The following is a 12,257-nucleotide window of genomic DNA, read 5'->3' as shown; positions in this document are numbered from 1 at the left end:
TTTAAGGTTTAATAATTCACAAATGATGACTTCATCATCATTATTCTGATTATTCAGGTAGACCTTTATTAAAATGATCAATTCAAAGATCATTTTCACCTTTCAGCCTAATTTCTCACAGCCTTTTCTCTTCCACCCCGAAAGCTATTAAGACGGTTTCTTTTCCTGTGAAATGATATTGAACTCTTATTCAGAGAAAACATCTGGACCCCCTCAATTTGAATGTAAACTGAATAATTACAACACTAAAAACAGAAATGGGGTATGAGTTGTTGTCCTGGGCCAATCAACCTTAAATGTCTTATGTTTTCATTGGCTCTCTTGCATGAAGCATTCGTAAAAATGAATTATAACATGTGGGGGGAAAGTGACGGCCAACACCTATCATGCACACACACACACACACACACACACACATATACACAAACCCGAATGCTGTTCGTACCCAATGCAAACTGAGTACTCCTGTAACTTGGTGACATCCCACTCTTAATCCATAGGGTTTAATATGACGTCGGTCCACCTTTGCTGCTGTAACAGCTTCAACTCCATTCTTCCAGAAGCGTATTTGTGAGGTCACACACTGATGTTGGACAGGAAGGCCTGCCTCTCAGTCTCCACTCTAATTCATCCCAAAGGTGTTCTATCGGGTTGAGGTCAGGACTCTGTGCAGGCCAGTCAGGTTCATCCACACCAAACTCTCTCATCCATGTCTTTATGGACCTTGCTTTGTGCACTGGTGCACAGTCATGTAGGAACAGGAAGGGGTCATCCCCAAACTGTTCCACAAAGTTGGGAGCATGGAATTGTCCAACATCTCTTGGTACGATGAAGCATTCAGAGTTCCTTTCACTGGAACTAAGGGGTCAAGCCCAGCTCCTGAACACCATAATCCCCCTCCACCAAACTTTACACGTGGCACAATGCAGTCAGACAAGTACCGTTGTCCTGGCAACCACCAAACCCAGACTCATCCATCAGATTACCAGATGGAGAAGCGTGATTGGTCCCTCCAGAGAACGTCTCCACTGGTCTAGAGTCCAGTGGCGGCGTGCTTTAAACCACTGCATCCGGCGCTTTGCATTGCACTTGCTGATGTATGGCTTTGATGCAGCTGATCGCCATGGAAACCCATTCCATGAAGCTCTCTACGCTGTTCTTGAGCTAATCTGAAGGCCACATGAAGTTTGGAGGTCTGTAGTGATTGACTCTGCAGAAAGTTGGTGACCTCTGAGCACTATGTGCCTCAGCATCCTCTGACCCCGCTCCATCATTTTACGTGGTCTACCACTTCTTGGCTGAGTTGCTGTCGTTCCCAATCACTTCCACTTAGTTATAATCCCACTGACAGTTGACTGTGGATTATTTAGGAGCGAGGACATTTCACGACTGGACTTGTTGCACAGGTGGCATCCTATCACAGTACCACGCTGGAATTCACTGAGCTCCTGAGAGCGACCCACTCTTTCACAGATGTTTGTAGAAACAGTCTGCATGCTAGGTGCTACTTTTATACACATGTGGTCATGGAAGTGATTGGAACACCTGATTTTAATTATTTGGATGGGTGAGTGAATACTTTTGGCAATATAATGTATGTTGTGTTATTTACTGAGGATGATATAAAATATAGCCAAATGCAAGGAGACACATTTTTGTAGTGAATGAGATGGTGGGTCACTAAAAGGATAAATACATTTCAACAGCATTGTAAGTCTGTTCTTTCTTACATGATCAGTCGTGTATCTTTAAGGCCAGGCACTATTTTTCACTCTGTAGAAGAAATTGTGTTACCTTACATTTCTTATTTGGTTTTGGTATAATGTTCCTTTCTCTCTAAACATCAAATGTCCTGCTGAGCTGTTTTCCATTGTGTTAACCCTTGCCGTCTTGATGAAAAGACTCTTTGATCATTCCCTCTTCCTGAATGGTCTCTGTCTCAAATACATTGATCAAGGCCCGATGAGTGACCCCTGTAGTGACATCGTCAAGCTCTCCCGATAACCGTCACACCTTGTAGATATCAACAGATGTCTCTTCCTCTGCAGAGAGACATGTGTTGATTCAATGCAAATCCACTCATGACACCTTCCCTTTTGTTCTCTCGACTGTTCTGTATAAATCCAACTCGGCCAAGCCATTCGAGAGACTGGATCTTCATAGACACACTGTGAATTTCTTTTCTCCACTGTCAGTGATTAAACCTCATTTGAACCAGCTACAGAATTGGACCTGAAGAGTTTTCTTCCACAACTCCATGACAGTGAGCTAGAAAGTTTTTGCAAGTTACTCCTGATTCACAATAAAATCCTTATGGTCCCAACAGACTGGAGTAGATCCTGAAATTATCACCTCTGTGTACTAAATCCAGAATCAGTTTCATAATTGAGAATCATTTTGAATTGACTTTGGAATGAATCGTGACCCCAAGATTAAAAATCAATGCAAATTGTGAGATGCTGAAAGATTCACACCATAAGTACTTACGAAGAAAAGGTGTGTGTGTGTGTGTGTGTGTGTGTGTGTCTGTGTGTAACTGTGTGTGTGTGTGTCTGTGTGTAAGGAGTAACAGGAGGCTGGAGAAATATTAAGTAATGAGCTTTTGACACTTCTGCTCATCACTTGCTCATCCACATCATGGCTTCCACAGCCCACGTTAATCATCTCTCTCTCTCTCTCTCTCTCTCTCTCTCTCTCTCTCTCTCTCACACACACACACACACACACACTCAACCTGTACTGTCAGCTGTATTGATTGTGGGGTGGCCGGTGGATGAACCTGTCATGGCCAACATAGATCGGACTGGTGGATAATGAAGTCTTCCTGCCCTATCTGACAAGCTCCGAGAGAGAAAGTGAGAGATAGTGTGTGTGAGAGAGTAAGAGACCGAAAAACAGAAAGATGCTCCGGGGACAGCCCACGGGCGTCCTAACCATTGCCTGAATAAATTGGATGGAAAGAAGCCCCTTGAGTCGAAGACGTGATCTGTCATGATGTCATCTAAACGAGACTCGTATGAAGGGAGAGGTCAGGGTGCTAATAAAGACCTAACCGCTGCACGCGCACACACACACACACACACACACACACACACACACACACACACACACACACACACACACACACAGCACTGATTGAACAGTAAGTGAAAGCTGACAATCTTCAGCTATTTTCCTGGAAAAAATCCTGCTGTATTATTGCTTAAATAAAATCTGCTTCCACCCCCCTCTCTCTGTCTCCATCTCCAGGGGTCCGTTTCACAAAGCAGGTTTAGTGAAAACCTTGAGTTAGTTAACCCTGAGATGAGGGAAACTCTGGTTTTTCGGTTTCACAAAGCCAGTTCAGCATAAATCTGAGTCAGTTACCCGGGTAACATACTCCGTGAACCTAACCTGCTCGCTAGCAGGTTTGCTTCAACAAACCCTGAGTTTCTCCTACATGTCTCCGCCTTTTTCCAGAATCTGAACCAACTCTGAAAATTGTGCCGTCCTTTCATCGTCAACCTAATCGATATGGAAATAAAAGTGATTCTAGCAGCTTTGCGTCGGGAGAGGATTTTGATTACCTTTCCTTTCAATCACATTAGATATTATCTAAACAATATTCTCCGACATTTTCAACATTTCATATCGCGGACATAATCCACAACCAGATTCTTTGCGGAGGTAGTGTTTTTGCGAACGGGAGATTTATGAAATGTTTAAGTACATTCCTGTGTTGAAATATCTGGTTATATTTACTGTTTAATATGTGAAATATGATTAAAATCATATGCCTTAGTCAACGTATTTGCGCAATATTCTTATGCTTAATTTTCAACTGACACCACTTTCTTTCCGTGCCTGGGGGGATTACACCCAATAAAAATGATCATTTAGTCATTGTGCTACTTTGTGAACTACGGGAATTGAACCGCTGTCGCCTGCACCATAGGCAGTGTTGCTAACCGTTACACAGTGTTGCTCTGCAATGCTGAAAATGAACACTTATTACCTTTAGATCAATCGACTGTTTCATTCAGTTATACACATTAGATCGGGCAGTACTGCCACGCCAACTATCTCTACTTTGCTGCAGTTACGTTGCTCCGCTTTCTCAGGATGAGCTTGTTTTCTACATAAAGACTCAGTAAAATCTAATGACGCTCTCCCCGTTGCCATGGTGAATCGTAGTATCGGAGCTCCATTGATGATGGCTTTATAGAGTCGGCAGGCATGCGCGTAACTCAGAGTTTACATACTCAGAGTTGACTGAACTAATTCAAAACCGCTGTTCTGAAACCGAAAACTCAGAGTTGCCCATCTTAGAGTTGATCAACTCAGAGTTCAGGGTTAGGTTCAGAGTTTGTTGAACCTGCTTGGTGAAACAGGCCCCAGGAGTACAAGCTCACACCTTTCCCTCTCATTTCAATTTATTTAGTGATTTAATGCCTTGTTTTTTTAAAGAAAATTGCAGTATTTTTCTTATTGTCAACAAATCCTATTAAATTATCGAAACGAACGCTTTAGTCTTTTTCTATACTATACTTTAATACTTTCTATACTATACTACTGGGCGGCGAACTCCACTGGGCTGAAGTGGCTTCTCACTTGATTTATTCCCTCACTAAATGTTGTAAACATGAGTTTATGGTCTCAATCGCTGGTTTCAAGTCTTCTTCAAAACAGCATGATGTCCATTTAAATTATGGTCCCATTGTGAATCAAATAGACTATTTATATGTTATTGGCGTGGCTACCTTGTGATTAGCTACTGAGCTACTTCAACACTTAGCTGTAAAATATGGCTTTTTTGCTAAAAAAATAAATACAAAACAGCTGCATGGAATTGATGCTGGTGCTTATGACACTACAGTTAAGTTTAGAAACAGTCAATTTGTGCTAAAACCAAAACAATGAGCTGAAAGGCATCAAATTATGTTGTGTTATTATGTTATGACCAATAATCTAAAGAGGAACTAGAGTTAATGCTGTTGTCTCATTTAGCCACTTTGATAAACCAGCAAGAGTACGATATATTTAAATAAATATACTTATTTCTGTTTTGAGCATTTGATGAGCAAATGCAAATAAAATCCCATTCCCAACAACATTTTCCATCGTATCTTTCATATCATAAAACTGATAAGTGCAGCTTTAAAGACACTCTATAGTCTGCCTAAATGCAAAGAACTTAAGATGAACTTAAGACGTACAATGAACAAATAAACAGTCTTCTGAGCTGTAGGGAGTGAATGTCTGTCCCCGACCCCGTCCCTCTGTCTGAAAATGACTTCACATTCAGGAAACTACATGCTGACAATTTTAATCCATCTTCCTCCAGCCTGGATTTGACATGTATTCCTCTTGTATTCCCTGTGGGCAACCTCTCATATATTTCTCTCTCTCTCACCTTTGCCTTTCTCGCTCACTAACTGGGACGTGTGTCCCGTCCTGAACAACATTTTAATGTAAAATACTCTCATTCCACCTGCAGGGAACCATCAGAGCCAGGTTTTTATGTATTTGTTATAGTAACAAAAGATTCCACATGATATTGCAGAATCCAAACTCACCACCCACTGTTTGGTTTCAAATACAGCGTGACCGTGCAGGCACGAGTCATTCTCAGCACCCGACGATAACAGCTTTTTTCGTGACATAATTGTCAAGTGACAGAAATATTTTCCTTCAACTGCAGCTGCATTTGCTCGACCTAAGACCGAGATCAAAGAGCTGCTGCTGCCCGGAGACGAGGGCAGCTGAAAAGAAAAACGGATGCTGCTTGCATGGCACATTCATAACACCGCAAACTGTCAGGATGGCAGAAAAAATGACCCTATATGTGGACTGTATGTGTGAACGCGTGTGGTGTAAGAGAGCGAGTGTGAGAGAGTTAGAGACTGTCAAAACATCCATTTATCAAAGAGCCCAAGAGGTCTCAGCAGTGTTTTTCTCTCACACATATACAAGTCTGCTGGGTGAGGCACATTTCTCACATTGACTATGTTTGCATGCACAAAATATTCCGCTCTTTTGCCCTTATAATGAAAAACATAATATTCCTACTCAGCTGTTTACATGGCTAATGAAAATAAATACCCCACTTATGTTCCGTTTTCATGCAGCCGTGGATGCTCCAATTAACGTGAAACACCTCCCACACAGAAACGCAGCCGCCCTCTTTCATTCCTTCAACCATCTTCTTGAAAAGGCCGGCATTGCGATGTTTTTCACGTATCCAAAAACCTGTTGATATCCGAGTCTCTCATTATGTATGCTAACAGTGCAAACTATAGCAAAGCCGCTGACAGAGCTAACAGTGTTCACCTGATGGAGAACCAGAGTGGTGGTAAACAAAGCAAGGAGAAGCTCCGATAACAACACACACAGAGGGAGAGCAACTCAGACATTACTCCACTATATATTTGCATAGAAAATACTTGTTTTACTGCTGTATTAATGCTCTGAATATTTAATGTGGCATTTGTGGCAACATTTAAGTTGACGTATATGGTAAAGTGTTGTCTCCAGGATTCAAACAAGGGTGTTGGAACCATCCGACATCAGCACTTTTTCTGTTTTCCAGTCAGTGTGGTTGAAAAAACTGAAAGCAGAAACAATAAAGTGCTGTTGCTGGTCCGATAGCTTCGCTGAAGAATCATTCCGGATGCATCATTATCAAGCTCAAAACACAGCCAGTGTACAGCAGCACTTACTGCTCCGGGTAAATCAAACCACCCACATGGAGGACTGCAGCTCCTTCAGCTCAGTGACTTAGACCGTACGAGCCCAGCTCCCTCTAACAAACGGTGTACACAGATAAATGGCATTCCCTGCCATGGCTAAAATGCAAGCAATTTAAATTCTGTTAAAACATTTGTAAAGAATATAAGAAAATTAAATAAAAAATGTTTTTTCTGATAATTCCAGTAGGCATATGTTTTACAATGGAGCTCTCTTTTTCATTTCTCTATCATGATAGCAAGCTTGAAACCTTTTTCAATTAATTTGATGATATCCACAATTATACCGATAATGGAAATTCAACGCAATCAATTGTGAGTGTTTGTTTATTTTGATCCGCTATAAAATGTTGTCATATCATCCCATCCCTTACAGTTACAGTGTTGATGTTATGTCAAAGGGTTCTTTGTATTGTGTTGCAGACACATCTACTGAAATCCAGCTAACCCTGGCCCGTCCTGTCTTGTACTACTTGTACATCCAAAGGTGATAGTCACTGTAGCATCCGGTCTGTCCTCAGTCCAACATCATAGGACAAATCAGTAGAGCCTTGTCAATCACATTAAAGGTACAGGGTCCATGATATTTGTCTTGTTTATCAAATAAAATCCAAAGTGGCAGAAACAATACAATTACTTGTGTTTTCATTTCCTCCTCACCATGGAAGGTCGCTTTGTCGGGAGCAGAGATAGGCACAGCTCTGGGGGACAGACCTTCAGTTAGCTCGATTAAACCCAGTGCCAGTGTGACAACCGGCACTGGGGTTTTTGCTAGCTGAGTTTCAGTTGCTGTGGCTGTTGCCCGGCGCATGCTCAAAATGATCATAAGGTTTACAGACCGTACAGCCCTGGTTAGCGTCACAGTAAACAAAGATGGCTAGCGTAACCTAGAGGCTAGGCAACATATGAAGATAGTGGCTTTAGTCATATTTTTGGCATATCTTTCCCTGCTGTTAGATAGTAATGTTTTTTTTGTTTTTTTAGAACCGATAACTGTCAATTTAGATTGTCTGAACCCAGTAACAGAGGTGAAATTCTGCCCCCTATTTCTTTGAAGCATGTGGCTAGACATTACACAAGCACAATGGAGTGGTTTGGACACATCTTCAGTAACTAAGTAACAGCTAAGTACTTATCTGAATCTTCACCTTCAAAGATCTTTGTAGTCATTATTTCCCCCGTATACTTGTGTCACTTCAATATCATTTCAGTCAGCACAAAAGCTGTCGAAGTTGGTTCACCTTCCATGGATCCTTTGCCATTCAGCATGAGATGCAGACATTATGTAACCTGACCATAATGCCTCAAAGCTGAGCTCCGGCTTCAAAATCCCTTCAATCAAACATTTCACTACGCGAGAGCTCAGAGTGAAAATACGTCCCTCATCAAGTTTAGAGTGAATATTTCTGGCGTATTGAACCAATTAAACGAGACACCGCGGGCTGAGTTTATGTAATCTAGATGTTGTGGCAGGGGCCCGTCAGGACGGGGAGATTTCACTCCGCGCGCTGATTTTACACAGAAGGAGTCTTTTCGCTCAAAACTCTAATCCAATTCTTGCGGCTCTTTTCTCTGAGACTTGAAAGACAATCCATCTGTTCCTCCTGGCCGCCGTTCAATCGCGGCGCCTTCTGTTGTGCGGGCTGGAGGTGAGTTAAATGTTTCTACCAGTTCGCTGACAGCCGGGGGAGTCGGGGACGCGGCGGCACCTCGCTGCTCGAAAGATCGCGGCTGGAGTCCTAATTCATCACCCCAGGCATCATCATGTGGCATTACAATATGCTAATGCAGCGACGCCGTGCCCTCACTGTCACCTCTTTCTCTCTCTTTCATCTTTCTCCCTCTTCCCCTTTCCACCTCCCTCTCCTCTTCCTCCCTTTTGGGGGGGCTACCCCCCCCGCCACCCTTCTGTGGTTTGCACCTTGCTGCCAATATGTGGAGGGGGCTGAAAGTGATGTCGGAGCTGATGTTGGAATTAGCTGAGCACCAAGTCTGGCTGCAACGGCCGAACATGTAATTAGTCCGCAGTGTCAGCGTTGCAGCCGGCACCCCGTTTAATAAACACATGTGGAACCTCACCGCCTCACATGCCTTCACATGCCTTCACATGAGATCAAAAAAAGGAATAATTTCACAACAGGTGTCGCTTTGTGATGGAAATACATGCACTTGGGTTTCCACAGATATACAGTTGAATAAGGATTACCCAGCAAACATGTTAATGCTGACTAGACGTTGAGATTAAGTCAGTTCTGCATCAGGAGCCCACTTGGTGTTTAAATGCGCTGTGTTTCCTGCGCTGGTGCATGAAAATGTTGCGTATATCTGGTTTCTCACCCCATGTGACGGATACGTCAGCCAGCCCCAGTCTCCCGTGATTGTCGTCGTGTCCAGTAGGTTCACTGCAGAGAAGGGAACAAACGACAGAGGAGTTAAGTGTGAACTTTAAATGATTGTTTTTCGCCCCCCTCCCCCCATCCATCACGCCCTTCATCGCCAGCCTCCGTGTGCACTGTCACCCGGCAGAGTCTCGCACAAACACACATACACCTGTCTGACAGGTGTGACTGATGAGGCAGGACGGTCGTCGCGGCGACTCTGAGCCGGCTGTCACAGCGTGCGATGTCACCTTCACCTGGTTCAACCTTGCCCTTGGATCTGGGACCTCGGTGGTCCGTGCTAAGAATAGAACAGCAAACAAAGCGTGGACTGAGCGTGAAACGGTACAGTATCCGAGCCGACTGGCTGGAAGTCACAGGTAAATTTACAACCGTTTATTAAATTATGAAAATAGGATTGTTAACACAGTACTACTTTATTGAACTCCTTTTACTTCCTTTAATTCTCAACATAAAGATATTTCATTACATTTCAGGTCAGATGCAAACGAGCGTACAGTGCATAGCAACAGTGTGTGTGTGTGTGTGTGAAAGCAACACTATATCTATCAACAAATCAAGACAGCCAGGATAGAATACAAGAAACAAGCATACCGAGGACATAATAAAAACATATTAACATTCTGTCACAAATTCTAATTAAGTATTATTCAAAATAACTAACACTGAGCTGAACTGCCTGAACTTATTAAATGTTAGCTTTTAATTGGTTTAATTGGTTGCGATAGTTGTCAGGTGGCACACACAATTAATGAGTTTCAAGTAGACGTACCTTTTACTAATATTCACTGTACCATTAAATATATCACTGCCACCTTCAACGAAAAGCATTTAGTTATTTTGAATGCCAAACTCAAAAATGGCTAGTTATGACACTTAGCTTTATTAGTTCAGCTTTGTATTAATATGAAATGTTATCTATAAAGTTGATTTTATGTTTTACTGCCTGTTTAGGACACTGATAACAAGATTGACAAACGAGTGCACTTTGCTGTGTTGCCAGGTCTGGGGTCTACCCCCAGATTAGGGCTACTTTTAAAAGGGTGAATTTTTTATTTTTTTTTTGTCTGCTGGCTGGGTTGACCGATTTTGCATATAAAGAATAATAAAATGGTAGGCAGGCAAGCAAATGCGCAGTGTGTGTATTGTGACTATTGTTCAAGTATTGTGAATTAACAGGATAAGGTGCAAACAGTCAATGTACACATGTATTTACAAGTATATATATTGGGGTGGTGCATTAACTTCACTGAAATATAACATGTAATATAAGTATATTATATGAGTAAAAACAGCACATTCAGGTTGTCGAGGCAGGGAGAATGAGGAGGGAAGAGGGAACAGAAAGAGAAAAAGCAAAGCAACAGGTTAGTTTGTCTTTCAGTCCAAGGATGAGAGCAGTTTTCTCTTAAAGGGGACATTCTGTTCATTTACAGGTACAAACTTGTATTTTGGGTTTCTACTCGAACATGTTTCCATTCTTCAATGTTAAAAAGACATATTATTCTTCTCACACTGTCTCTGCAGCTCTGTCTCCTACAAAATGACTCCCCATACAACTCAACTGCACTCTCAATAACATATTGACGGAAACATTATTTTGTCCAAACTAAATGGTTGCAGTTTCAAACAATTTGAAAAATGTTAAAATATGCTTGAAAACCACATAGTTAGGTTTACACAACAGAATTACCTGGTTTGGTTTACCAAAAAACATGGTTAGATTGTAATGACTATGAAATTGAAAGAAAACAAAATAAAAATGCAACAAAAGTATTTGGTTCACATGAGACATGAAGAGCAGTTCCCTGGGCGAAAAAGACCCATGTTTTTAAGTCATTAACAACCCTGCCTCCTCCTGCAGTGAGGGACTTCTGCACACTCGCTTTAAACTCATTTGTAATATGCCAAGAGCAAACATAATCCATGACAAAACGAAACATAATACACAATGCAGTCTGAATATACCTGGATTCACCCTCTGTCTGAAAGGCTCTGTTTTAGTGCCTGTCTCTTTAAGTCCCCTCCCAAAAAAGCCCACTCTGCTTGGGAAAAAACTGTGGTGCACCTTTTAGATAGTTCCCAAATAATGGGTGCAGATACTCAGACGGAGGAGGTATTTGAATGCATTGTTTCCTAAACTTTTCTGGGGAAGCATTTTGAAAAAATGACACACCACCGTGACCCAATTCACAAAAGACCATACATATAAATCATGAGAAGAGTGAATTTTAACATTTATGCCCATTTTTACAGCAATCATCTTATATTATCTCTTATAGGTAAACCAGCCATTAAGAATTATTGTAACGATACGAACATTCAGGCTCATTCATGTGGCTCAAAGCTGTACTGCAGATCAGAGGTTAAATAAAAGACTTTTCTGCAAATGTATTCAGCCGCTCTAATAAAATACACATGTAGGGAGGATCCAACCCCGTCTTTGGGAATGATTCATGTGATGCAGGAAGGGGAGACAAATCTGAATGGCTTGCTTTCTGATCTAGACAGCTTTGTTTCTCAAAGTCAAGGATCCTTCCTATATTAATGCAAGAGTCCTTTGAACATTCGGAGAGCACTCAAGCAAAACAATATACACAGATCCAAAACATGTCGGCCCATTAAAAAATGAACAACGACAACAGGGATTTTTCCAATTATGATAATGTGTAAACCTACAATTAATATGTTCTCTTCAAAGCTGCTAGACGCCATTGAAAAACAGCAATTTTACATCGACAACACACTCATGGTTAAATATATCCACTGTTCCAAAACTCATCAACAGTGGTTTGGTCATAATGAAGCCTTAATTCACCGAGTTAGATGTGAAAAGAAACAGCTGCTCTCATGTCATTTTACTTTGTCAATTCCAAATGAAAACAGTCTGTGGTTTTCCTCATTTTTCCACCTCCACTTTCTCATGTACTCCTGTCAGTATAGTGACAGTTTGAGCACATATGACCAAATATTGTGCATGTGCATTAATGTCTCCAGAGTTGTAAAGTCTAAACTCAACGCCCAAAGGGAGTTGGTCTCCCCTACAGAAACTCTGCCCTTGAACTGCATGAAATGCCTCAAATTAAATCTTGCCCCTTCTTCCATTAAGTGGTGATGTCACCAAGTAATACAT

The 12,257-nt window shown here is 41.7% G+C and overlaps 2 protein-coding genes across 3 annotated transcripts in view; one reads left to right on the top strand and one right to left on the bottom strand.

Moving 5' to 3' along the window:
• cldn19 (claudin 19) overlaps positions 1–12,257 on the top strand; it is a 324,743-nt gene that overhangs the window by 160,494 nt on the left and 151,992 nt on the right. The gene's annotated exons all lie outside the window — the stretch shown is intronic.
• epha8 (eph receptor A8) overlaps positions 1–12,257 on the bottom strand; it is a 120,440-nt gene that overhangs the window by 82,918 nt on the left and 25,265 nt on the right. For both annotated transcript variants that reach the window (XM_084023810.1, XM_084023811.1), the window contains exon 2: positions 9,063–9,127. In XM_084023810.1, the coding sequence (XP_083879936.1) occupies positions 9,063–9,127 (65 nt within the window). The remainder of the gene's footprint in view (positions 1–9,062; positions 9,128–12,257) is intronic.

This window comes from Eutrigla gurnardus (genome assembly GCF_963514095.1).
Source record: "Eutrigla gurnardus genome assembly, chromosome: 2".
Lineage (NCBI taxonomy): Eukaryota > Metazoa > Chordata > Actinopteri > Perciformes > Triglidae > Eutrigla > Eutrigla gurnardus.
The sequence above is the reverse complement of the archived record's forward strand: the minus strand, read 5'-3'. Positions and strand labels throughout refer to the sequence as shown.